Source organism: Vidua macroura, chromosome 20 (assembly GCF_024509145.1).
Source record: "Vidua macroura isolate BioBank_ID:100142 chromosome 20, ASM2450914v1, whole genome shotgun sequence".
Classification (NCBI taxonomy): Eukaryota; Metazoa; Chordata; class Aves; order Passeriformes; family Viduidae; genus Vidua; species Vidua macroura.
The window spans coordinates 3,325,282-3,352,981 of record NC_071590.1 but is presented as its reverse complement, the minus strand read 5'-3'; the positions used below and the strand labels follow the sequence as shown (position 1 = coordinate 3,352,981).

At 47.7% G+C, this 27,700-nt stretch overlaps 1 protein-coding gene across 8 annotated transcripts in view; it reads left to right on the top strand.

Moving 5' to 3' along the window:
* The window catches only part of GTF2IRD1 (GTF2I repeat domain containing 1), a 69,155-nt gene extending 41,814 nt beyond the window's left edge, over positions 1–27,341 (top strand). Inside the window, exons 13-28 of one of the 8 annotated variants that reach the window (XM_053995739.1) lie at positions 668–748; positions 2,474–2,563; positions 3,136–3,195; positions 3,673–3,738; positions 6,202–6,385; positions 7,519–7,577; positions 7,749–7,814; positions 8,647–8,730; positions 12,902–13,085; positions 13,835–13,863; positions 19,290–19,337; positions 23,400–23,477; positions 24,800–24,992; positions 25,455–25,492; positions 26,191–26,327; positions 27,088–27,341. In XM_053995739.1, coding sequence (XP_053851714.1) covers positions 668–748; positions 2,474–2,563; positions 3,136–3,195; positions 3,673–3,738; positions 6,202–6,385; positions 7,519–7,577; positions 7,749–7,814; positions 8,647–8,730; positions 12,902–13,085; positions 13,835–13,863; positions 19,290–19,337; positions 23,400–23,477; positions 24,800–24,992; positions 25,455–25,492; positions 26,191–26,327; positions 27,088–27,162 — 1,472 coding nt within the window. In that variant the 3' untranslated portion in view covers positions 27,163–27,341. Of the gene's footprint in view, positions 1–667; positions 749–2,473; positions 2,597–3,135; positions 3,196–3,672; positions 3,739–6,201; positions 6,386–7,518; positions 7,578–7,748; positions 7,815–8,646; positions 8,731–12,901; positions 13,086–13,834; positions 13,864–19,289; positions 19,338–23,399; positions 23,478–24,799; positions 25,158–25,454; positions 25,493–26,190; positions 26,328–27,087 lie in introns of those variants that run through there. The other 7 variants (XM_053995744.1, XM_053995738.1, XR_008440164.1 and 4 more) reach the window with 7 other exon arrangements.
* Positions 27,342–27,700: the final 359 nt, after the last annotated feature.

Below are 27,700 nucleotides of genomic sequence, written 5' to 3'. Positions count from 1 at the left end.
GACCCATTGAAACACCACACCAAGCCATGCTGTCTTGCCTTTTCAAGCTGCAAGCTGGCACTCAGTGCCTTGCAGTCGATCTATCCTACCCAAAGTGAGGAAATTTATCTTGAGAGAAGAGGAAGCTGGGCAGAGGACTGTGGGCAGCCTCTTCCTGGGGCAGCCTCCTCCTGGGGCAGCTGGTCAGCACAGGCTTTCATCTGCTGGGCTTGAAACCACACTGAATTTCACCAGAGTTCAGCTGGTCTCATCTTGGTGTGATGCAGCTTCAGTCAGAATAGGGGCAAGGTCCAGGCATGAGTTTGGGAGCATTAAAATTGCTAGGAGCCACCCACTGGAGACAGCTCCTCTGGTGTCTCCACCAATGCCCGTTGGTGGCCCAGCTCATTTTAAGTGAAGAAAGCCAGGAAACGAGCATTTCACAAGGCCCAGCTGCCAGTTTGTGGGCACCAACAGCTCCTGCCAGCCAAGCTGTTTGCAGAATCCCTGCCCACAGGTGTCCCTTTGGGTACCTGCATGCTGTGGGCCACCTGACTGAAGCCTCGTTGTTGTGGCGAGCTCAGCTCGTACTGAAGTGCCAGCTGGCCACACTTTCCCTGCATTGGTGCTGTGCTGGGCAGGTTGCTGGATCCTGTTGGCGACTGCCTTCCGTTGCCTTTCCCCATAGGTACCTCAGGAGAGCTAGGTGCGATCAGGCAGATCAAAATCGAACCAGACGAGCTGAACATCATCCAGATCACCGTACCAGGTAGCTGCTGCTGGGGTACCATCTGTGTGCAGTGGTGGCTGCCCAGGCAGGGTTCATATTTCAGCATCATGTTTCAGCATTTTGCTTTGAGAAGAGGCATATGCAGGGTATTTCCCATCATGTATGGTTCCCTCACATACCTGCAGTGGTCTTCCCTAGCTGACATAGGAACATACTGAGGTTTCCTGGGAGCGTTGGAAGGTGTTTTAGGGCTCTTTGTTGTTTTTCTCTCTCCTTCATTGCTCTCCTATCTCGCCTTTCCCCTGGAGAAAGCGAGCCTGGTTTGCTGCTTTGCTTCATGTGGAGGATCCCAGGTATTGAGTACAGGATGCTTTTGAAGAGGTCTTTCATTTAGAAAACCAGCCTGGTTTTGAAGAGTTCATAAAAACTAATAGTAGGCAGATCTAATAGGTCTAATAGTAGGCAGGTTTAGTATTAAGCACATGCTAAAAATATGTTGGAATTGTTGACACTGATGGGGGAAATTCCCCACATTTCTGCCCAGAGAGGTCAGTGGCAATGGGTTGTGATGGAGATGACATGCTTGAGGGGCAGCTGGGAGAGTGAGTTTTCCACTTACCTGTCCTGAACAGTGCAGCACGTGGTAGGATAATCCTCAGGGTTTAATGACAGGATTGTTAGCAGTTTGCATTTTCAGTGTGCTTTACAACCATTAATTAATAAGCTCCACAGAATGAGGGCAACAGAACTCTAATATGCCTGAGGGTGAGTGATTCTGGGGACAGCAGTGACACCAGGTCCCACCACACCAGTTGTTGCACCTAAATTGTAGCAGTCCCCTAAGTAAGGTGGTAGTTGAGGAGTCACTCCAGGATTGGTGTAGAATAGACTTACCTATGGTTACTAGAGGGGAAGGAGAAGGAACAAGGTATAGTTATAGTGGTAGATCAAACATTTTCTTTTTCAACTTGGCAGCTAATGGAAGAGAAGAAAGTTGATACGTGGTAAGCTGGAGGTCCATGGGAGGAGTGGGAAGAATTACCACTTGTCCAGTGGCAGGGAGATCATACCTCAAGTCCAGAGTCCCCCTCTTCTTGCCTTATTTGAAGATGCAGTTGAATCAGAGGGAATACCGCTGAAGGCAAGGAGGAGGATTAATAGAAAAGAGGTGCTCACCTACATGGAGAAATTGGTGAAATTGGGATTATTTATCCTGTGAGGTCAGAAGTGACCTGATTGAAGTATATAAACTAGTTGAAACTTCATTTAAAGCTGAATTTGGGGGTGTCTTTGAGGACATTGGACAGCCTAGCACTTGGGGAAACAGGTTTGATGTAAAGGAAACCAAAACAGAGTTGATTTTGTTGAAAAAAGCAGCATTAGTGGACTTGTTTCCCCCCATGTAGTAGCTAAATCAAGCAGCATTAGCTTTTTAAATCAAAATTGAGTGTCTAGATGGAATTAAGCCAAGAAAATAATATGAACTAGTTTTGCTCTTCACCTTCTGTGGAGGTTAGGAAGAGATTTTTGCTTCTTTCCCTCAGACCGAGAGGTCAGGTCTGTATCAGGGATGAGCTCTGGGTGGTTCTGGCAGGAAGAAGGCAGATGCATCCCCAGAGCATCTTCTGGTGGTATGTGGGGCTCCTGGGAGTGGGGGGCCCTTTGCTCAGTGCTTGCTGACAGCCGGGACCCTCTGAAGGCTGTTTTGGGGACAGTGTCCCGCTGGCATCCGAACAAGAGATGCCCATGGGTGTTTGTCCGCAGACCGATCACCTGGTTCAGTGGAAATGCACGACCCGGTGCCCACGCACGTGGCCTCGGATGAATCGAGATACATCCTGGAAACAGTAGCAGGTACCAGAAGTGAAGCATCTGGGAGTCTGCACGGTAGGACAGGTGTTCATGCAGGTGTCAAAAATGAATAAATACTGTTTATGATTCAGAGTGGTGGAGATCAAGACCCAGTTCAAGAGTCTTGGCCTCAGTGAGGCCAGCTGGGAGCTCTGATAGACTGGTGGGTTTTCTGGATAAACTGGTGGGTTTTCTGGCACTGCTGCTCCTTCCCATCCTCTCTTCAGCTCCAGCATGCTGCAAACCCAAGCCCCTTTGCCCAGTGCTCACCTGGAATTTACCTGTGGGATATATGCTGGCCCTGTGGCTGCCCTTGCTCCTGCTGGATCTCTCCTCTCCCAGAAAGCCCATGCCAAAGGGCAGGCAGCCCTCTTGTATGGAAGCACTGGTTTATTCTGCCAGTGCAGCTCTTGGCATGCTGCTACCAGCCCAGCCTCTGCTGGGACACTTGCTCAGAGCTTAGTGAGGGGAGGGAGCAGTTGAGTGGCTGCAGGGCACCTGGAGAACTCCTGCTCATGTCTTGTCTGGTTTTGCTGGTGCCTGCTGCTGCTGCTAACCCTCTTCTTCCTTGGCAGAGACAGAGAAGGGGTCCAGTGAGGAGTCTCGACACGAAGAAAAGCAGGTGGAGGGATCAGGTGAGTGTATGGTGAACTCTGAGCATCACCCATCATTGCAGGTTCTTGGAAGGATGGATGCACACAGATGTATTTTAGGCTGGGTTTTGTGAGCTTCCTATGTTACCAGCAAAGCTTTCAGCCATTAGCCTCCAAAACCTCTTCCCACAGAAGGGCACCATTGTGTTCCTCTCCACTCCTCCACTCCTTCTCCTCTCCTCTTGTGCTTGAATTTTTGAATTTACTTTTCCTTTTTTTTTGCTCCTGACTGCTAGCATGGCTCTGTGGCAGGTGCATCCTTGCCCTTCCTTGTTAGGAGATCAGAGTTTGGAGGCTGCTGTCAGAGGACTAGCACTGATTTGAGGGCATGGAGAGTGAATGGCTGTCTCTGCCAGAGGTCAGGCAGAGGCTGCTCACCTGCACAGTGCTTGCCCTGGAAGCAGCTGGTTGCTCAGAGCATTTCTCTGTATTGTTGTTTGTTTTTTGTTTTTTTTGCAGATGGTATAGGGGACATTTTAAGTCATTTGAGGAAACAAGTTGAAATTTTGTTCAACTCACGATACGGTAAGATGGTCATTAACACATGTTCATCATGCCAGCTGCTGGCTTTGTCACCGGCCATTTCCAAACCAGCAGCTGAGTGAAGGTGCAATCTGATTTGTTCATCTCCTCTCTGCTGGGCTCACAAATGCATTTGAAACCTCCTTCAGCCTTGTTACTGCAGCTCTTCCCCTTGGTTTCCTTGAAGTTCTTTCACTGGCTGCAGCCCAGGAATTGCTGCCTTCATCCTGCAGAGGGAAGGTCCAAAGTGGTTCCCCCATCACTTGTTTGAGTCTCAGAGAGTGTTTTCCACCCACAATGATCATTGCATGGCTCAGGAAAGCTGGTGGCACCTTGGTGGTAGGGGCTGGCACTCAGCATGCTCTGCTCACCTCTACAGAGAGAGGTTATTTAACTGAGAAAAAATACAAGCGAGGTCACACATGCATTTTTGAGAGCTGGCACACAGTTTTTGCCACTTTTAGGACCAGGAGATGTGGCTCTGCCTGACAGTCCTCAAAAGCCAGGGGCATAGCTGAGCTGGTAGAGTCCATGGTGACCAGGGAAAGGAGATGAGCCAGACTGCTCTCAGGGAGGGCTGGGCACTGGGGATGCAGCTGGAACAGCCATTGCAGCAATGGCTCTCAGTGCTCCCATGTTACTACAGTAACAGGCTGGGAGTCCACACTGATGAGGTGGGAATTTAACCTTGTCCTGGTTTGACACTGGCCAAACACCAGGTACCCACAAAAGTTGCTTGCTTACTTTTTTCTGTTACAGTTGGGCAAAGGAGAGGGGGAAAAAATTAACAAAGGGCTCATGAGTTGAGATAAGGACTGGGAGAAAACACTCTAAGGGCAAAACCAGTTCAAATTTAAAGGTATAAAGTAAATTTATTATTAACAGAGTGAGAGGAGGATAATGAGAAGTAACACAAGCCTTTAAAACATCTTTTTTGCTCCCCAGCCCCTCCCTCTTTCCCACCAACAGTGCAGGGAGACAGGGCATTGGGGTCTTGGTCAGTTTGTCATTCAAGATCTTCTTCTGTTCGCTCAGGGAGAGGAGTCTTTTTTCTGCTGTGCTGTGAGGTCCCTCCCGTGGGCAAACAGTCTTCCCAAAACTGCTGTGGCGTGGATCACTCATCCACAGGGCGCAGTCTTTTAAGGCTAGGCTGCTCTAGCTTGGAAGCAAGGGCCTTCTCTCTCTATTTGGGTTTCCCACTGGATCACAGCTTTCTTGGCATCCACCCGCTCCAGCGTGAGCACTTTTCCCACTGGCTGCAAGTGGATCTCTGCATCCCCCATAGATTCATGCCTTACAGGGGTTCAGTTTGTTTTACCATAGTCCTCACCACAGCTTGCAGAGGAATCTCAGCTCTGACGCTTGGAGCACCTCCTCCTCCTCTTTCTTTTCCACTGCCCTTGGTGCTGCCATGTTGTTTTCCCTCACATGTCCACACGTCCTCCTTTTCTCTGCCTAGAAGAAAAACTGCTGCTTATAGGTACTACTGCCTACAAATTCCACTAATTCAAAGATTTGTGCAAGATCCCCCAGTGCCAAGAAGTTGATTTTGTCCAAGTTCTGCACTGGGGAGCAGCCCGCTGTGATTTTGCTGTTGGCCGTGTGTCCCCGCTGCCGTGGTGCGGGCAGTGCCCGCCACGGCGCTGGCGCTGTTAACGCCTCTCCTCATGCAGGGCGCTGGGAAGATGAAGTGCCACTGCTGCCCCTGCCCTTTTCACCTGTGGCATGGCTGCCAGAGGCAGGCAAGGCTCACCACAGGCCGTGCCAAGGTGGCAGCAGCCACAGCGGCTGCGGTGCCTCCCCACCCCTGGGGAAAAACTGCCTGTGCGCTGTTTTGATTTTCTGCTTCAATGTGTCATCACAGAGGCGTTACCAGCTCTCTAATTAACCCCACAGCACGTCCATCTTCAGAGCCATCAGAGATTGGCTCTGTCAGATATGGTGGAAGCTTCTAGCAGCTTCTCAAAGAAGCCACTTCTGTGGCCTTCCCCTGCTACCGGGCTGTGCCAAATGAACACAAACCTGGTTTTTCATCTATCCCAACAGCACTGCTTGGCCTTGGCTGTTTGGTTGCTTTTGGCAGTATTTAGCAGAGCAAGGGGAGTCCTCACCATGCTGGGCTGCACAGGCTGATGAGGCACCCCGAGGCACATTCCCTGTCTCCTCACTTAGCAGAGGGGTTTCCATGGGGGTCTGGATGTGGGGTTCCATTGCTTTGTGGAGAGATGCTTGCAGCCTTTATAGGAAGGCAGGCTGTGATAATGTAGCAAATGCAAAAGCCAGCTCCAGGTGGCTGCATGGCTCTGTCCCTCATCTCATGCCAGTGTCAGGGACATCCCCATGAGGCACAGAGTCACCACAAACTCCCCAAAAACCTCTTGAATCCCTCCAGCAACATACCATGTTGCTGTTGCTTAGACCTGACATGGAGGTCCAGCAAACTAACGAGATTGGGTCCCCATGCAGCGAAAGCCATAGGAATATCAGAGCCAGTCAAAGTCCCCTACTCCAAGTTCCTGATGTACCCTGAGGACCTGTTTGTCGTGGGCTTGCCAGAAGGCATCCTATTGCGCCGCCCCAACTGCTTCGGGATTGCAAAGCTGAAGAAGATCCTGCAAGCGAGCAACAACATCCAGTTTGTCATTAAACGGTAAGGCAGGTGGGGTGGCTGTGCCTTGGGGGGGATGTTTGTGCTCAGAGCTTCTGCTGCTGTGCAGTGTCCTGGGGAGCACCCATCAATTGGTCACTATCAGTAAATTTGCTTGATTAGAAGCAGACAAGGGTTGTTGCCTTGCTGGAGCCATCTGTGGGAGGCAGCAATGGTGTTGTCATCTGTCCCTTCATGTCTTTTGGGTTTTTAACCTGCTTTTGCAAAGGTTTGGCCACATCAGCAAGGATGGGTGAAGAGGCATTCAAACTTCAGGGTGCCCTGATGTGGAGCAAGGATAGGGGCTGGGAGCCCTGGAAGGTTTTCCTACAGAAAGTGTCTCCAGCTGAAGTCCAGATGTGCATTTGTGCAAATGGGATGCTGCAGACATGAGGAAAGATGCTGACCCTGTGCTGGGGAGCAAGGGTGTCATAAGAACTGTGGGAGGGCTGTGAAACGCCACAACCAATGTAATGCAAGAGCATTGCCCTGAAAGAGGGAACAGATCCAGCAGAGATAGATTTTAAGATGTCTTAGGTATTTTGGGGGCAGTTTCTCACCCAAATGCTGGCACAACCAATGCTGCAGGTGACTGAAACAGAAAATAAATATTGGGAGCATGGAGGTTTTGTGGTGACAGAATAGCAGCTCTCAGGTCAGCCCAATCATATTTTGGGGTTTCCTCCTGTCATGATCTCACATCCATTCCTTTGTGACACAGCTTCAGTGCACCTTGTTAACAAGCCCTATCACCTCACTATGCAGCTTTAGTATTAGGTACCCAAATGGCAATTTTTGGGGTCAATTTTATATTGAAAGAAGCACAGCTTCTCCCATCCCTAAGAAATGTTCAGGACCGTATCCACTAAAAGTCTGTAGCTGCTGACTTAAGCTGCTCAGTCATCACCTGCTTAATCTCATCCCAAGGAGTGACAACTCAGCTCATTAAAGAGCCTGTCAGCATGAAAACTATGTCCAAAGTTCTCCTGCTGTCTTGCAGGAGCTTTTAAATGGCATTAGCCAGACAGAGTGAATGGTTTGTGGCTGTAGGAGTGGTGTTCTGAAGATGCTGGAGCAGCAGTTTGTCACTGGCAGGGAGGTCACTCACGTGCCCTCTGCTTCTCCCTGTTTTGCAGACCGGAGCTGCTGGCGGAGGGCGTAAAGGAGTCGGTGTCAGACAGCCCAGCAGCCAAAGGTAGGCTGAAAGACACCCAGCAGTTGGGCTGTTAAGATCTAGGTAGGAGAGGAGTGAGAGTGGTTTCCTACAGCCTTCCCTCCCCACCTTGCTTTTTGGCTGGAAACCTCTCCCATGCATCCCCCTTGCCAGCGCTGTGAATCCTAATTCTTCTTGTGTCCCCTGTCGCAGCCGCCGACGAAAGAGACTCGAGCGAGGTGCTGCTGGAGGACGCTGTGAAGAGACAGGGCTTTCAAGGTGTGGGGCTGGAGACATGTGGGGGCTGAGGCAGAGCCCCTGGCCCGCTCTGGGGGCTGCATGGGACAGATGTGGGAAGGGAGTGCTGCAGGTGTTGGGGCTCAGGGGGTTGGCAGAGGAGCAAGACAAGGCTGGGAAGAAGGAGAGAAGGAGGTGGGATGAGAGAATGGAAAGCACAGGCAACTAGAAGACAAGATGCACAGCCAGGACAGGCAGTCCCACAGGTCTAAGGAGAGGTTTGAAGTGCTCTGCATGGTGCCCTAATTAACCAGCTTGGCTTATCTCCCTGTCTGACCTTGTGAGATGCATAATTAAGTTTCCAAGCCTAGGGGTTTGCCTTTTCTGGGGCTTTTTCCACCTGTGTGATGTTTGTATAAATGCCACTCAAGTTTAGCTGGCAGCAGCATGGTGGCTCCCTTGGGGAACAGAGTGGTGGTGAGAAGCCTATGGGCTGGACAGGCAAGTGCTACCCTGCTCAGGCATCTCTTCTTGGGCCCTGGGGGCCTGTGAAGGTTTGCACAAGGATGGAGAGCTTTTTCAAAGCCTTTGGTTTCTCTGAGAGGCTTTGGAGTGTGTTATATTTTAATGCCAGTAATTATCACAACTGAATCTTCAATTTCACGTGGCTTTTATTCTTAGCAAACAGGCGAGGGAAAAATAACCCAACATATTTCTGTTTAGATTATTTTAAGGACTTTGAATGACCCACTCCACAGATTAGCTAATTGCAAGATAAGGGCTTTCCTATAATTAGAAAATAGCATTACTTAAAAGTCACAGAGTGCCTTTTAATATACCAGCAGAAATCTATAATTGTTTCTTTATTTTACAGAAAATTATGATGCCAGGCTTTCCAGAATAGACATTGCTAATACGCTGCGGGAACAAGTCCAGGACCTGTTCAATAAGAAATATGGTGAGAAACCAGGCTTGTTTTATTCCCCTCCTTACTCCCTCCTAATTTTTTGCTCTTTATCTCTCCCCTGTGCTCCTGATTCCTACTTGCCAGGTACTTTCTCTCATCTCCCCCTTGAGCTGCTGGTACTTAGGAGGGCCAGGAGGGAATGGCAGATCTGGGATTTGGTGCTGTTTGCTGCAGGAGCTGTGGGAGCACAAGGAGTGCTGGGAGGTTGGGAAAGGAATAGGAAGAGGCCATAGCGAGCACTGGGGGACAGGAAGATGCTGCTCCTCCTGTTCCCAGAGCAGGGAAATGCTATTATCCCCATGTTGAGGTTTAGGAATGTTATTGCAAACCATGCACTGCTCGTTCATTTGTTCTTCCCCCTCTCCCTCCCCTTGCAGTGGGTTGGAGAGGAGACTTGGAGGCACAAAGGGTAAAAATCACCTATTGAGATACAAGTTTACTGGAAACAGCCATGGAATAAGAGAACAAACTGTAACAGCAACAATATCAGTACCAGAGGGAACCAGCACTACCTGACCACTCCCTCTGCCACACTTACTTGACCAGAAAGGATCCCTTCCCTCATTCCTGGAAAATGATGTGAGGTGATGCAGAATAAGCTCTAGGTCCTAGCCTTGCCCTCTCCTGGCTACTGCAAAAAATTAACCCTGTCCTGGCCAGAACCCCTTATTTTATACCATTTACTTCACACCAAAATTCTACACTTTCTTACTATATACATGTGTGTGTGTGTGTGTGTGTGTATCCACAAGCACATATCTACATCCACAGATATAATTTCTGTCATCACTGCCATCCCTCCAAGATGTTTATTGAGTTCATTTAGACCATGATTGTGAGTTCTGTCCATCTTAGAGGTCTTCCACAGGGCTGCTGTGCTTTTGGCTGGTTGCTGCATCACGAGCTCATGGCTGGTGTATCTGGAGCAGCCCGTCCTCACTGGCCATGGCAGTTATGGCAAACAGTGGCAGTGGCACTCGGCAACCAGTATTATACAGTTCAACATTACAAACTGTTCTCACCCGAAAATCAAATTCCCTTCAGGGACACATCATGTTTCCCTGTCCCTCTGCATCACCCACCAAGTGCATGCAGGTTCTTGGGCAAAAACAATCCCAGGGATAGGTTTGCCTTTGCTTGAGGCAGTCCAAACTGTCTTCCCTAGCACATTTTCTATATGTACCATGGGGACTTTATCCTCTTCTACACTACATGGAGGTTTTGATTGGGCAGGGCCATCCTGATTGGTAGAGCCTCAGGTGTTAACTAACCAGGTGGCCTTTGCTAAATGTAGATCCCAATGTTTGAAGGTTTCCCCATGCATTGCTTTCAGTGTGAATTTTAACGGTGCATTGTACCATTCTGTTTTTCCAGAGGCTGTTGCATGTACTCAGCACTAGTTAGGCCACACCTTGAGTGTTGTGTCCAATTTTGGGTCCCCCAATACAGGCAGAACGTTGAGGTGCTCGAATGCATCCAGAGAAGGGCAACAAAGCTGATGAAGGGTCAAAAACACAAGCCCTATGAGGAGAGGCTGAGTGAACTGGTGTTGTTTATCCTGGAGAGGAGGAGGCTCAGGGAGACCTCGTCACTCTCTACAACTCCCTGACCAGGAGGGTATAGCCAGGTGGGGGTTTGTCTCTTCTCCCAGGCTACCACTGACAAAGGACACAGTCTTAAGCTTCACCAGGGGAAGTTTAGGCTAGACATTAGGAAAAAAATCTTCATAGAAGGAGTGATTTGGCATTGGAACGGCCTGCCCAGAAAAGTGGTGGAGTCACCATCCCTGGATACGTTTAAAAAAAGACTGGATGTGGCCCTTAGTGCCACGGTATAGTTGATAAGCTGGTGTTAGGTCATGAGTTGGACTTGATGATCTCAAAGATCTTTTCCAATCTAGTTAATTCTCTGATTCTGTGATAGGGAGTATGATACACCCACTCAATCCCATGCTTTCTGGCCCAGGTGTCAATGAGGCTATTTTCAAATGAGTCCCATTACCCAGCCCAGTTCTTTCAGTGTGCTCTGTTGCCACAAGAGCTGCTTTTCAAGGCACAGGATGTAGCATGAGGTGCAGGGTAGGTCTTCAAGCATCCAGTGGTGCCTTCTACCACTGTGAGCACGTAGTGCTTGCCTTGGCAGGTTTCAGGCAGCGTGATGCAATCGATCTGGCAGGTTCCCCATACTTATATTTAGACCACTGCCCCCCACAGGAGCTTTACCCACTTGGCTTGCTTTTATCTCAGCTCATGTTTCACAGTCTTGGATAACTTGGCAGATGGTGACCATGGCTAAGTCCACACCTCCATCACGAAATCATCTGTTTGTTGCATCTCTTCCTTGATGGCCTGAGGTGTCAGGTGTCATCCACCCTTATGTTGCCAGGCCAGATCTGCCAGAAATACTTTAACCTTGGCAGCCCAATCCACCTGTCCATTGTTGTGATACTCTTCAGTAGCCTGACTCTCGTGTGTGTCTGTATCTAAAATGACAGGCTTTTGCAGCTAACTTCTCTACCTCGGCAGTAATGTCTTGTCACACTTCAGCAGCCCAGATGGGTTTCCCTCTGTACTGCCAATTGGTCATTTTCCATTGGTCCAGGCACCCCCACAGAGCATTTGCTGCCATCCATGTGTCAGTGTAGAGGTAGAGCACTGGCCATTTCTCTTGCTCAGCAATATCTAGAGGCAGCTGGACAACTTTCAGCTCTGCAACCTGACTTGATCCACCGTGTCCCTTGATAGCTTCTGTGACTCACCATGTAGGACTCCATATGGCAGCTTTCCATTTTCAGTGTATCCTTACAATATGACACGAAGTGTCAGTGAAGAGAGTGTATTGCTTTTCATTTTTTGGTAGCTGGTTGTATGGTGGGGCCTCCTCAGCACAGGTGAGCACAGGACCTTCTATTCAATGATGATGATGATGACAATAGTCAGAAATTTTCACCGTCAGGCCAGTTCATGAAGACTTCCAGGATCCCTGGGCCATTGGGATTTCCTGTCCAAGCTCTCTGTATGATCAGTGCTATCCATGTAGTCCATGTAGCATCAGTGTGTGCTGCAGGGCCTTTCCCTTTGAACATCCAGCCCAGCACTGGCAGCTGGGGTGCCAAAAGAAGCTGTGCTTTGGTGCCAATCACTTCAGAAGCAGCTCAAACCCCTTCATAAGCAGGCAGTATCTCTTTTTCAGTTGGGGTGTAGCTGGCCCCAGATATTTCATATTCCCAGCTCCAGAACCCCAGGGGTTGTTCTCAGTCTCTCCAGGTACCTTCTGCCAGAGGCTCCAGGAAGGACCATTCTCCCCAGCTGTGGTCTAGAGAACATTCTTTGCATCCTGTCCTGTCCTGACTGGCCCAAGGACTACAGCCTAAACAATCTCCTGTTTAATTTGTTCAAAAACTTGTTGTTGCTCAGAACCCCATCTAAAATCGTTCTTCTTCCATGCCACGTGATAAGAGAAGGTTTACAATCTGACTGTAATCTGGAATATGTATCCTCCAAAACCCAGCAGCACCTAAGGAAAGCCCGTTTCCTTTTTGCTGTTTGCTGAGGACAGAGCTGTTTTGTTGACCATATCCATTGGAATCTGACAACATCCATCTTGCCATTTTGCTCCTAAAAACTGAATTTCCCAGGCAGATCCCTTGACCTTAGTTTGCTTTATGCCAAAGCTGGTCTTCAGGAGGACTTGGATTACCTTCTCCCCTTTCTCAAAACCTTCTTCTGCTGTGTTGCCCCACACATTGTTGTTGCCAATGTACTGCTTGTAATGAAGTTCCAGCAGGAGTAAGACTTGTCCAGGTACTTGCAAGAAAATATGTAGCCTCAGTCCTGCAGCCAGGCCTGAGAGAGGGAACACAGCTGTGGAGTTATCTCCAAATAACATCCCAAAACAGAGAACATGATGCAGGACAGTGCATCTGCTTGGCCCCATGAGCTCTGCTGCACACATGTACCTGTATTTGGATCCCTCCACTGCCATCATGGAGGCAGCCTGAAAATGTTGGTCTTTGATCTAATGCTGACCTGGTGCCTCGAGCAGCCTGCCCACACTGTGCTGTGCCTTGATAGGGCTGGGGATAAAGCCAGAGCTGCAGCAGAAATGGCATCCCTGGCATCCTGCACACTCACTACTTAATTCCCACTCACTTCTCTCCTAGGTGAGGCCTTGGGGATTAAATACCCTGTGCAAGTGCCATACAAGCGCATTAAGAGCAACCCAGGGTCGGTGATTATAGAGGGATTGCCTCCTGGGATCCCCTTCAGGAAGCCCTGCACCTTTGGCTCCCAGAACCTGGAGAGGATACTGGCCGTCGCTGATAAAATCAAGTTCACTGTGACAAGGTATGTGGTGAAAGGTGTCAGCCATCCTGTGGAGCCAGACAGGGGGACAGGAGGGAGCCCACCTAAAGGCACTCCCTGCTCTGCAGCCCCATGGGGACAGGTCTGTAAGTGCCTCCAGTCCCCCAAGACAGCAATTAAGGTGGCAGATAATGGCAGAAAGGAGGGGGCTATAAAACAGACACTCCTGCTTTCTTCCCATCCACTGCCTGAGGAGATGATGGGGAAGGCAGTGGCAGGAGAAAAAGGTGCTTGGTGAGATTGCTCTCCAGGCAGAGAAAAATCCCAGCCCCCTTTTTAGAGGCTTGAGACAGATTATTGCTGATGCAGGGCAGTGCTGAGAGCCCTGCTGTGCTTTAGCACCCTGTATTCGTGGCAGGATCCTCTGTGTTTCACAGCCAAAGGGGATGGAAGCAGGTGGGAAGGGAGGGAGAAACACTTCAGCTATGTATCACACTAAGGTGAGTCAGGAAAAAAATGGGCTTAAGAGTGGCTCTGTGACCCTTTTGCTGGACCATGTTGTTTGTCTTCTCATCAATGGGGCATGAGGCACATCATGCTGCCCCAAGCAGGGGTTGCTGCCCCGAGCAGGGACCTCATCCCCACAGAGCTCCTGCTGGTCCCACATGAGTTGTGTGAAGGACAGGCTGATCCCCAGCCTTCCATGGGCCACGGGAGGGTGTTCAGCCCAAGCATGCTTGCTTCCAGGTACCATTTCATTTTAAATCTCTTTTTTTCCTTATTTTTCACAGGCCTTTTCAAGGACTCATCCCCAAACCCGGTAAGAGATGATACCTTTTTGCCTAATCAATGCATTGACTAGGTGTTTAGTGAGGGTCAAACTGTGGTAAACTGTGGATGGCAAGCAATAATTTTATCAGCTGGAGGAAGGTTGTTCTGACTTCACTTTCCTGGGGCTTCCCACTTTGGTTCTGTTGTTGTTTGGTGCATTTGCTGCCTGAACCAGTTGGCCTCAGTGTCACCCATCAGTACTGCTGCTGTTGCCTTGAAATGATGGCATTTTTCAAGAGCTAATCTAGGGCAGGGATCTGTTTTGTGTATTTAAGAAAGCACCCACTTTCTTAAGCGTTTGCTTAAAATAAATCTGTGCTGTAATGAGCTGGTGGGTTGGGTGGTGAGGGAAGGTCATGGTAAGGGGTGATTAACCACAAGGGTCCATGTTGGGCTGCAGTAGCATGGCAGTGAAGGTCCACTCCAGCTCGTGAACATTCCACAGGCAGATATACCAGGGAAGACACGGCAGAGGAGAGGACAGGGTGTCCAGGGTGAGCTCCATACACAGCTGCTCAAATCATCATCCCAGAGCTGTGTCCTTCACTGTCAGTCCCTGCAGTAGCTGTCTCTCATTTCTTGGTTGCTCAGAAAAGAGAGTTGCTGTCAGAAATGTGGTTAAAAACCTGTCTTGATTTTAAATGTCTGTAATTACAACTGTTGGAAGAGCACAGATGGGTGCAAAGAACCTTGTCATCTTTATTCATGGCTTCCCATTTCCTTGGCCAGCCTCCATGGCAATGGCACAATTTAGGAAAGGCAAATATGACAGACAGGAAAACATTTATATGCCCTTAATGGGAATAGCAGAAAGGTGTTAGAGCTCTAACAAAAGTAAGCTGTCAGTAAAATTCAGGCATGGTCCATGTGTTCACTTCTAGGAAGATTCAGACATGGTCCATGTGTTCACTTCTGTGTCCCTGTGTAGGGCCCAGCCAAGGACAGGGAGGTCCCCCAAAACCTCTGTGGAACTTGGCCTTAGACTTGTATTTTTTGGTCCTAAGCAGCAATGTGCCAGTTCACATCAGCTGGGCCTAAAATGAACCCTCAGTGAAGCACAAATTTTGCAGAACTCTGGTTTTCCACAGAATTCCATGGCTGTGTATACACTCCTCCAGCCACATCTTGTCTTTCCACTCTCCCACTCCAGACAGTATAATTATGTTAAGAGATGTTGATCTGACACAAATCACACCATTAACAGAGGAGCACATCAGAAGGCAAACACTTCAGGCTGCTACCTGGCTGGGAGACACAGCCTGAGAAAAAGAGATGTAGAGGAAATTGATTGTCTTTTCAATGCACAACATTTTTTCTCTCCTTCTCCAGCTGAATGCTCCCCTCACAGACCATCCTTCTAGCACAAACCCAAAGACATATTTTATGTGTATTTCAGCACCCAAGTGGGCTCAGCAGGTCACAGCATCCCTGCCAGGCTGGGTGCTTCACTCCCTCTCCTCCCACTGAGGTTTTAAATAAGATCAGATACCGGTGAGGGTTTTTTCTTACTTGACATCTCAATTTGTTATAGACAATTTCCTGTATTTGCCAAATCTTCAGAGACAGTTTCAGGACTCATAAGTATTTTCTAGTAGTCAGATTACCACTAGAATGTCTCTTCCAGAAAAGAGCTGATTGTATTTTGTATTTTGCCCCTCCCTAATCCCCATTGTTTGATTTTCTACCCCACTACCCCAAAGTGGTTGGTGGCAATAAAGTGATGCAGTCACTGCCTTGGCTTTGATTGCTTTTCACCTGCCTTAACAAAATGGATGATTTCCAACTAGCCATAGGTCACTAAAAATTTAAATTAAAGAGTCTTCAATATTGTGTAGTGAAGGCCTGTCATGTAAAATGAAGAGCAGCAGCATGCTTGGCATTAAAATAAAGTCAATGAAAATCACTTTTATTTCACAGAGGAGGGTTAAAATGAAAGCAATGGTTACTCCCAAGTATGGCATTGCAGAGGTCTCTAAAAGCTGGAAAGCTCAGGAGGTAGAATTATAAATGTAAGGGAAGCTAATGGGTTTTGTGGATCATTTTGGCTAAAAAATTACATGAAGTGTACACATGTTTAAGAAAAAGGGAAATTCAATGTAATTTTAAAATAAAATCACTTTGGAGTGATTTGAGTTACCTTTAGGTTACACTTTTAACCTTTTAGGTTAAACCTTTATGGGGTTTAATATGCTTTAAAGTTGTGCACCCTCCTGCATTGCTGTGCTGCCAAACCAGCACAATTGCAAAGAGCATTCCTGGTAACTGCAGGACCACACATCTCTTTCTTTTGGGGGCACCCATTTTTTAAGTGTAACAGAAACAGGTAAAAGGATTTCAATATAATCTGAGTACCTCATGTGCCTTTTTCTCAAGACAATCTGTAATTTGTATGTTGAGATGGTATTTTTCCTTGAATGGGAGATGGGGGAGTGGCTAGTGCAGAAGCAGCTGGGGGCTGTGTGCCTGCAGGGATGCTGTTTGCAGAAGGAGGTGAATTTTGCAGGGAATGAGACTCGTTTTTGGGAAAAAAAACCCTTCAGCAGTGCAGGTTTGCAGCCTCTCAAAGATGGGACAATGGTCCCTGAGGCCACCAGTGCCAGCACTTCACCTGCATGGCTTTCCTAGAGCCTTTAACCCAGGAGCACAACTCTCCTGGCATCCAGTTTTCCTTTTGATTTCCAGTGCCTCTTCTCCACACTGCTGGTGTCTGCTCTGCAAAAGAGACTTTCAAAACCCCTTTTTGAAAGCAGCATGATCTTTCAGGATTAAACAGGAGTGAGCGAGCAGGGGTGAAGCTCTAGTGCTATAAACACTACTCTCATCCTTTTGTTTTTTCTTTCCTGAGGCACAGATACAAAACTGGCTTAATATGAACCTTTGAAAAAAGCATAAGTAATCTAGCATACACACACACGTACACACACAAAAAAATCTTTCTGTATGTTAATTTTTATGTGCTTTGATTGAAAATGTAGACCAGCTCCATCTGTCCTATTCCCCAAGCTCCCTACCATCATCATAGATTATTTTCCATACTCCAATTAATAAAGTAGGGCAGGCAGTGTTATTTAATTGAAAAACCCACACATCCAGGCATCCTTTATAAATATAAATATAAATATAAATATAAATATAAATATAAATATAAATATATTTCTTTTTTAATCACAAGAGCACAATCCTCCTCAAGACTTTGATGAGATGTGCCTGGCATTGGAAACTCCTAGCAAGAAAAATAGAAAAGAGGAAAGCTGTGATGAGGGCTGAGCACATCTTGCTCCATCACCAGGCTGGTTTTCAGGGTCCATATCCATCTCCCTTCACCCCTCAACCCTTTTTAACCCACCAGCCAGGCCCAGGGTGATTATTTTTGAGTGTTCAACTAGTCACTGTTTCTAGTCTAAGGTAAAAATTCAAGCAGGTTGAATATATATGTGTGTGTGTGTGTGTGTGTGTGTGTGTGTGTGTGTATAAAAATATATGTTTTTATATATGGATAATTATGAGGGTTAAAATTCAAGCAGGTGTGAATAGATGTGGAGCTTCAAAGCCTGTTTTTAAGCATGTTTGTGATTCCAATTGTCTTTTTATTTCCCTAGCTTTGGTCTCCTTTTCCCATTTGCCTCTGTGTGTGGCATCCTCGCTGTCGAGAGGGCAGCACCATCACCCAGCTCTTCCAAGCCCTTGTGTTCACTTTGCTCTTTCCTTCCCCCTGCTCTCCACCACCCTCATATCCTGTTGTGTCCTTCAGAGACCCCAACCCCCCTCATTTTTCAGTGCTTATCAAGCAGTGAGATGGGTGCCATTCCATCCTGGCATGTTGGGATGCACTCCATACCTTGCAGGACAGTTGCCCTGAACCTGGTGGGATGCTTCCTATGGTTCAGGCTGAATGCCACGTTTGAGTTAGCAGGACAAGAAATTTGAATTACCTTTCTTAAGGTAATTTCATAACAGCACCTTGAAATGCTGCAAAAGCCTTTGAGTTGCTGCCAACCAAAGGAAATGCCATGCTGCCTTTTCTCAACCGGTTCTGAGCCATATTGGAAAGATCCTGCCATATGTTGCTCTCCCTTGCTGCCTGCACTCCTGCCTGCACTCCTGCCTGCACTCCTGCCTGCATTCCTCCTTGACAGAAGCCATGCCAGGACCTTGCTTCCTCCTGGCTCGGACTTTAGCTTGGCTTTCCCAGCATGACCCACCTGTATCTCCTCCCCTCTGCATAAGCATTTAGTGCAGTGGGTGCTGCCCACAGGGTCTCACCAGAGATTTAGGGGACCAAGCTGCAGAGATCGTCTCTTATTTTGGGGAGGGATCCTGCAGCATGGCAGTGAGTGGCACTGCTGCAACTACTTATGGCAGGATTTGTCTTCCTGCAGCTCAGGGGTGAAGAGCCCCAGCTCATGTGGGTCTACACCCAAATCTCAGTGCCTGCAGCTGCCCTGGGCAGAACCACATGTTTTTTCTGTTCCTTTGAGCTGCTGAACCAAAGGGCTCTCCTCCCCCCTGCAGGGCACCAGCAGAGCTCTGTGCTGCAGTGGCTGCTTTCCTGAGCCTGCTTGAAATGGGGAACACGTATTTTGAGCTAGGTATTTGGAGCTACTTCAGATTGCTTATGCCTCTGCTTAGGAGATTTGGACACATGCTCCTGCTGTCTCCCAAGTCCCCTTCTCTTTGCTGGTGTCAGCTCACTGCAGTTTGGCATCAAGAGCCTCCCCTCTGAGCCCCTTCCTTGCCCTGGTGCTGCAGCCCTGACCCTCCCCACCAGCTCTCCCTGTGGCTGTGACTTCAGTAGGATGAGCCACTTCATTCCTCCTTTTGCCCATCCTGCAAATCCAGGCCATAGTCCCATCCCTGGCTGTTTCCCCACAGGAAGTTAATTTCTTTTTATGTCGTTCATCACTTTGGAGTCAGTGGCAAGCACCAGCCTCTCCTTAGGTATTCCTTTTTCTCCCATTCCTCCTATTGATGCAGAACTGTCATGATCTCCCTGTTTGCTTTTCATCTGCTTTAACCTGAGATTTTTTTTTCTCCTCTGGCACTGGAACAGCTGTGCAACACAGCTGCTGCTGCTCTGGCACATGCCATAAATGCTGTCATTTGGCCATGCATCCTTATGCACATGTGGACCTTAAGCTGCTCAGGAGAGCCAAAGGGATGCTTGGAGGCTTAAGCACATTCCAGCAAAGCAGGTCCTGGTATGAGGTGGAGAGCCCAGCTCACCAGTAAATAACTTACGCAGTTATTAGCTACCAAAATGTCTCTGTGCCAAGGGGCCAGAGGAATTTTAATCCTGGGTTTTTGCTTTTGTTTGTGACCAAGAAACCAAGCTGCAGCACTCATGGATCTGTTTTTCTTTCTCTTTTTTTTTTTTTTTTTTTTTTTTTTTTTGTCTTCCATTAACTTGCGCTGTAGCCCCTAGACGGATAACATCTTTGGAAAAAGCCTATGCTGCTTTGAATGGTACGTAGCTCAGTTGATGCATCGTAGATGGTAGCAGACAAGAAATGCACTTGTGTTTTAATATGGGAATGAAAATGTCTAAACCCCCCCCAAATTTCAGGTATTGTTTTTTCCCTGCTGCTGTTTCCCTGTGGTGTCCAGAACTGACAGTGTTTTATTGTTGTTATTAATCCTTTCTGTATTTCTAAGCACCGTTGCTGTAGTCCCTGAGCATCGATGCCATCACTCCAGCCAAATGAACCTGCCATGTTCTTCTCATCCTTCATCCATGTGTCCCAGCAATTAATTTGTTACAAATCCACTTGCCATTCATAAGGAGAGCTTCCATGGATTTGGGTTGGGTTTTTTTTTTTTTTTTTGCTTTGCTTTTATGCATACTCTGGGTCAGGGCTGGTGAGTAGCCATGAAGGCTCCAGGGATGCAAGACAGACTGATGTGCAGGAGTAAGGAAGAGCTGACCTGGCTGTGCCTGTGGCTACACCTAGCTACAGCAGATCCAGCCTTAGTGCCACCAGCTGGGATTTTGGCTGTGGGTCTAGGTGTTAATTGCTGCTGCCACAAGTTTATAGCTCTGCTTTGAAAACATGCATATGTTAAGCTAATTCAAACTGCATTTAAACCCGAGTTACTGCAGAATAGCCTCAGTAAAGTCAGCACATTTATTCACAGGGGTATAACCGAATTGCAGCCATGGAAGCTGGAAGGGGAAAGATTCCTCTTGGGATTCAGGGCCAGATCCCAGGCTGCTGTAAGGAACCTGCTCTCAGCCTGCCAGCTGAATGTCTCTTTGATGAGTCTGGGATTGCCTGCGGAAGGGATCTGAGCCATATTCTCAGAGTTGGGCAGTGACAGTTTTCCTGATGAAATGGGCTTCAGGACAAGTCTTTGGGTAACAGGAGGTTGGTTGTTACTCTATGAGCAGTGGCTGAGCAGAGGACAGGCATCCCCTTGAGCAGCGTTTGAGGGTATGGAAAGGAAGAAGGCTCCATTGGGCACCCTGCCCAACTATGCTGTGGCTTCACCACTGAGATCAAGATTCTGCACATGACATCATGAACACAGGCAGCACCATTATTTATCCATGGGGTACCCTGGATTTGGTTTTGTGTGTTTTTTTTGAGTCACTAGAAGACTAAGCAGTGGTTTAGATTCTATTGCCCAACAGCAGACACCTAAACCTCATTTTATATAATTATTAAAAGTAGCTTGCTGTCTCTCAAAGAAATGTTAAGCTCTGACAAGTCCTATAGAAAAGAAGGAAGTGGTGCTTTAAAAATGTGACCACTTGTATGTAAATGCCTGTGGAGTGCAGAGGTGCTGACTTCAGGCAAGCAGAATTGGGAAAAAAATTAATCAACTAGCTACTATTTTAATTTTTTTTTTAAAAGATAAAACAGATCTGAAGCCAGCAACATGGATAAACCTGTTCTATGGGAAGGACTCATCACATTTCAGGAGCACTAGTGGCTTCCTTGATTTACTCCTTCCTTCAATTTACTCCTTGAGTTGCTTAATTCCCAAACCCAAATGGGTAAAGTCAAAGGTAGATGGAGATCCCTCTTGCCTGGGCACGGAGGGGTAAGTCCCTGGGAAGCAGTGCCACTGGCCAGAGGCTCCTCTTTGGCTTCACTGTTATGCTCAGTTCCAGGATTTTCATTACATTTGTTTGTGTCCTTGAATGGGAATGTGGGAGTAGTGCCCACCTCAAAGTGGAAAAAACAAGATCCCTTGGGATCTTGTTTCTTGCACTCAGGTCACTTGGGGCATGAGCAGAAAGGAAAGACCTGCTGCATTTTTCAGTCCCAGAGAATTAAATGAGTGAGAACACTGAATTTTGGTGTGTCTTTGTCTGCTACCATCTACACATCCATACGGGTACGTATATACAGCCCAGAAACTGAGCAGTGATGACAAGGAAGTCACAGAGGGAGACCACAGGGCTGTCCCCTCTGCTCCACCGTGGCCTCCAGAGTGGCACTGCAAGGCATCACTTAGAAATCTTCATCTCTTGTATTTATGTTTTGCTCCATGCCATTCAAGCTGCTTTGTTGCCATTTCCAAATTTGAAGCAGAACTTACCCCTAAGCTCTCTTTGCAGAAAGTTCTTGGGTTGTTTTTGGGGTTTTTTGTAATTTATTTTGGTTTTGGTTTTGGTTTTTTGGGATTTTTTTTGTTTTTTGTGTGTGTATGTGATATCCAGGCGAAGCAATTGTTTTCCAGGTGGAGAAGAGGCTTTTTTGAAGCTGTACCCTGCAGTAGCAGGGTGCAGAGGTTTGAGGTTGCCAGCTTCTCTCCAGCTCCCACAGTAGCAAGTGGCTGAGATGTGGGATGGGGTCTTTCTGCCTGGAGTGCTGAGCACTGAAATCAGTCCCATGCAGGGGGCAGGGACTTGCAGTGGATTTTCACCTTGCATTTAAAACAAAATTCCAGCTACTTGTTTGCTTGAAACCAAAACAAAAATCATATGATTGCTCAAAATAATAAAAAATCATAATCATGTGATTGCTCAAAATGAAACTGAATAGCTGCAGACTGGGGGCAGAGGATGCCTTGATTCTCTCATGCCAAGGTTTGCAGGGATCACCTTGATGCTGTAGAAACCCACTATGAATAGCTCTTGTGAGACCCCACCTGAAGCACTGCGTCTGGCTGAGGCCTCCAACACAAGAAAGACCTGACCCTGAACTTGTTGGAATAAATCCAAAGGAGGCTACAAACTCACCCAAGAGCTGGAGCACTCCTTCTCTGGAGCCAGGCTGGGACAGCTGGAAGTGTTCCCCTGAAGAACAGAAGGCTGTAGGGAAACCTTAGAGCCCCTTCCAGTGCCTAAAGAGGCTGCAGGAGAGCTGGAAAGGGACTTTGAACAAGGGCTTGAACAATGTCTCCTGGCAGTCTCTGCCTCCAAAATGTCCTGAGCTGCCTGGTGCTGAGGGCTGGATTCAAAGCTCCTGGCTCAAAGCATTGACAGAAAGATTGATTAAATGTTTTTTGAGACACCTGAGGATGCCAATACTGAAGATGGGATTTGGGCAGCACCTCCCAGCACTTCTTTCTACCCTTTTGAGCTACCGTCCACCATCACCTGAGCCAGCAGCAGGAGCATGAGCCCCCCACCACCTGCACAGAGCACACAGCACTGTGTCTGTAAGGCACACCTTACTGTGTCTGGCCATGGCAGGAACTTGGAACTGGATGGTTTTAGAAGGTCCTTTTTAACCCAAACCATTCAGTGGTTCCATTACTTTTACCCAGTGGCTTGCCAGCCTGGGTGAAAGTGCCTGCCTTGGGTGCAGTGGGGATCTTTGGGAGGAGAGAAGGTGAGGAGTCCACCCCACTGAGCTGGTCCTGCATTGTGCATCCCAGCTTGCTGGGAGCTGCAGGGGTGGCCACAGCAAGAGGCAGATAAGGTGTGTTCACTTGGTACCTTATACCTCTGGGGGAAAAAAGGCATTAAAGGGACAGGTTAGGTTTAGGGTCATTTCACCCTAGGTCAAAGGTTAAGGTCACGACCCCAGTCATTTGTCCTGGAGCCTCCTGAGGATGCTAAATAGCTGAGTGTAAAAATCTACTAACTTAGGCACATTGTTTGAAACGAGAGAATGAAAGTGAAACTGTTTAGCACAATGAGGATAATTTAAAAAGTTAGGAAAGCCAAGCTGATTATATGGTATATTATAAAACAATACTTCACTTAGGAGCTTAGCCAAAAAAATGCTCTCTCATTCCTTGATGTCACTTGTGGGACTCAAGTCACTGAGGGCTTGAGTCTTCATTGCTTTGCATTTTTTCTAGTCATTTACAGCCCCACAAAGTAGATATAAAATGCTTTTAGCTGTGGCAGCACATGGCAAATGGAGATTTGTCAGCATTTTAGAGCTGCTTTGCACAGCTCTGAAAGGTGTGGCAGGGTGCAAGCAGAGAGCAACACCTCTGAGGTGAACCCAGGCCATGCTGGGGCAGAGGGACAGGGATGCTGTCCTGCATTGTGTCAGTGAGATTGGGTTTCCAGGGGCTCAGAAGGAAACAAGTTAAGCTCACCCCTGTTCTTTCTTGCTTTTGCAGATGAGGATGATGCCAACAGGCTTGGAGAGAAGGTGATTCTGCGAGAGCAAGTGAAAGAGCTTTTCAATGAAAAATACGGTGAGTCTCTGCTTGTAGGCATCATAGGGTGAGGCTGGTTTTGCTGAGAGCAGCCACAGTTAAAATTACTTCCACAAAGGCCTCTATTTATAGCCCAAGCCCACGGCAGCTGCTGCAGCACAGATACTGTCCTGCTGCTCCATGTTACAGCCTGTCCCCAGGGATGTCCCTGTGTCTCACTCTTGGCAGGTGGGACCATTACCTTCTTGTTGACAGCTCATCCTTGGAGAGGGGAAGGGGTATGGCAAAATGCAGCACAGTAGCAGGATTTGTTCAGTCTGATGTCAGCCTTTGATGGGACAAACTCTCCAGGAGGAAAGCTAGAAATGTGGCTGTGCAGCCACTAACAGCTTCAGGTTTTGGGGCTGCAGAGTTGCAAGGTGGGACCAGGCTCTTACAGTCAGAAACAGGACAAAAGTGAGGGATGTTCTCTGCTCCCCAGTGAGCGGGAAACTAAGGGGTACCCAGAGAGTTAAGCAGCAGGTTTACTTGTACAGAAGGAAGGGCTTTTAATGCAGCAAGGAATTAAACTGAGGTGTATCACTGCCATAGGATGTTGTGGAGGCCAAAGAGATAAATTGATTCAAGAAATGGGCAGGAGTGATGTAATGTGATGATGGCTTTGATCTCCACCCCAGTGACTCCCCAGACCTGCTGATGTACAGAGGAAAGAGGAAACGGGCAAATCCCTTCCACTTCCCCTCTGTCCTGGGCTGTCTTGCATGCTGCTGCTGCTGGTCCAGCCATGGGCTTGGGCAGGTGTGGCAGTGTGTGTGTTCTGAACTTGCCTGAGGCTCCTGGCAGAATTCTAAATGGAGACTAACAGAGCAGACAATAAATTGGGCAGGTACATGTAAAATGGCTGGGTGGGCTGTGACTGCAGCAAAGGCTGAGCACCACAGCAGCCATGGCATCCCAAAGTCCCCCAGTGTTCTTAGTCTTTCAGTTGGTTGGTTGTAGAGCCCTGTAGTGATGCTGTTGAGCTAGGGACGGGCGAAATGACTCGTACAATTTCAGAAGGTAAAATGAGTGTTTATTCAAAAGTATGTCTCTCTTTTGTAGAGAACATCGTGAACATTAATTTCATTGGTCTTAAAGTAAAAACATTTTACCTGATTGGTACACTGGACTTAGGTCAGTGTGGTAGAACATATCTATAAACAATATGAACAGAAAGCAAGGTAACAGATTGTTTACATTCCTCTCAGACTTTTTCCCACGCTTAGCCTGGCAGAAATCTTTCTCTTTTCTCTCTGACTGAACTGAGAATATCCACACTGTAGGGTAAAGCTGTTGTGCTGTCTTCTGTTCTGCCATTACAGGAGAGGCTCTGGGCTTGAACCGGCCTGTCATGGTGCCCTATAAACTCATCAGGGACAGTCCTGACTCTGTGGAGGTTACTGGGCTGCCAGACGATATCCCTTTCAGAAATCCCAATACCTATGACATTCATCGGCTGGAGAAGATCCTGAAGGCACGGGAGAGCATCCGAATAGCGATTATAAACCAGCTCCAGTAAGTTTTCCCAGCTTTGTGATGGGGGAAGTTTCTGTTTGTTAAGTGTTGTCCTTGCTTCTTCAGCCATAAGCAGAGCAACTCACCATGAGACCACCGGAGCCACCACATACCTGTGGAGGACCTGCTCCATCCCTGGCATCCACTGTCCTGTGCTGCAGGGAGGTACTTGCCCATGGGTGGGCACAGTGAAGGGTTAGCAGGGCCAATTTGTCACCTCTTTCTTGTGTAATTTGGGATGGTGATGCTGGGAAGGGACATGACATGTGGGCTGGTAACTCAGAGACCCAGCTGAGCTCTTTCAGGTTACTTCTCTCCAGGATGCACTGGGAATGCTCCAAGTCCCCTTTACACACAAAGGGGTGTTGGAGGAGTCAGCTTAGGGTCAGAGTCAGGGTTGTGTCCCAACACAGGCAGGCACACAGGGTGAAACCACTGACTCATCCCTTGTCTCTTCCACAGGCCATTTGCTGAAATCTGCACTGAGGCCAAGCAAACAGGTAAGGGAAGGGCTAGGACATAAATGTGGCTTTCCTGGCCCTGTGGGAGAGAAAATGGATGGGAGTTGTGAGGTGGCGTTTGAACCTCTCATATCCCTAGGGCAGGATGTGGAGAAAATCCAACCTACAAAAAGTTAGGCTCAGCATCTGTTCCAGAGTAAACTATCCTTTTGGAGGACTCCACTTCTGTGAGCTGTGGGAAGACTGGGCTGTTTGGCTCAAACTTCCAGCATGTTCTGGAGGATGTGATTATCCCTCTCCCATTAGCAATTTACTCACCATGAGCAATTTATTCCCTGGTTAAAGCCCTCAATTTGAGCCATCATTTAGCAATTGAATTTCTAAGGCAACAAGATTTTCTGTCATCACTGGGAATGTGTTTCTCTCTCTGTCCCATCATCCTGATATATGTCAGACAGTTTTAATCAAATGTGTCAGAATTAGCAGTCCTAGAGATAGCTACAAGCCTATGTTTTATGAAAAGAGGTGGATGGATAGAGAAGGGAGATCTGGCAAGCCAGAGCATGCCTGCAGTGTGAGGAAAGCTGACAGCTCTGTGCCACTCTGTGTCACCGGTGGCAGCACAGCAGATCACCGCAGGGGGATGCTTTGTGGAAGGGGAGTTGCAAGATGAATCCCCACATTTAGGGACCACTCTCAGAGCTTGGACACCTCATGCCTTCCCTCTCTCCTTGCAGAGAAAGACATCAGTGTTCCCAAACGGAAGCGGAAGAGGATCTCCGAAGGGAACTCGGTATCTTCCTCTTCCTCTTCTTCCTCTTCCTCTTCTTCCAATATGGAGTCTACATCATCAACAAATCAGATCTCGCTTGTGGTAAAGCCTTCCAGATATTAGGGGGGTTACTGCCTACCTGTCTTTCTGCTTCAGGATGCTGCTCTGTTCTCGAGCTGTCACCACCTCCCTGTACCTGACAAACACTATAAAGTATGATGTAAAATGGCACAAGCAGGTTTGGCAAAGGAGGAGACACACCTGTGGGGCTGTCTTTTTCTGCAGGGTTTGTCTGGCTGAGGTCAGCAGAGCAAAGTGCCCAAGACCCCCAGGGGCTCTACCTGCATTCCTGCAGTGTGCCTCAGCTTTAGTGGGTGCTGCATATGAGACAGGCTCAAGCAAATCCCTCCACCCCCATGGGTAAAACGTGAGTGCTGGTGACATCACCTCGGGTCTGTGGTGCCTCTCAGCAGAACCCGGTGGTTCCCCATGGTCCAAGCTGTGCTGGGTGTACCTCTAGCTTGGTTCTGGGAGCAATGCAGAGATCTAGAATGCCACAGAACAGGAAAAATAGGAGATAAAGTCAGGGAGATACATACAACTGCCCTCCTTCAGGGCTTGGCTTCAGTTGCGGATGATACCAAATAAAACTCCCCAAAAGCACACAAGAGAAATAAAACCTTTCAAGGGTTTTTGTCAAGTTTGCTAGTGGTGTTTTGGTTTGGGGTTGGTTCTTTTCTCTTACTTGGAAAGTGGGAGCAACAGCCAGTTGTTGGAACATGTCAGAGATTTGAGGTATGCGTGGTTTTGTGTTGTGTCCTAACAGAGACTTTTGCCTTCTTTTTCTCTCCCTCTCTTTCAGCAATGGCCCATGAACATGTACATGTTAGACTATGGTGGTCTAAACGTCCAGATCCCAGGACCTATTAACTATTAGACCTCAATATCAAATAAGAACCTCAAATGAAAGAAAAAATAAATAAATGTAATTTATGTAAAAAGTGTATATTCCAATATGTATCAATGCCTTTTAGTTTTTCCAATGATTTTTACACTATATTCCTGCCATCAAGGCCTTTTTAAATAAAAATAAGAAGTGTTGCCTTGCTCTTAAAAGTGCTTATTTTATTACATATCATATTGATAAATAACATTTATAGGTAAGAATAAGGGCAGAAGGGCACCCCTTGGACAGGCCCTGTTGGGCTTTGGCAACTCAGTAAATCCTTAGTGTCATCAGTGCCTGAAGCCAAGAGGTCTGAAATGTTTTAATGTTTCATTTAATTTAACTCAAAGGTGTAAAAATTTATGTACAGAGCTGCCAGAGGACTGGTACTGAACTGCAGTGGTGACAGAGGAGCGAGCCAGCTCTCCCAAGCATCAGTCACCTTCACCCATGAGTTCTGTTGGCTCTGAAGTCCAAGTACATTAGGGGGGAAGAAGGTTTCAGGCCCCTAAAGAGGTGAGATCCCTCC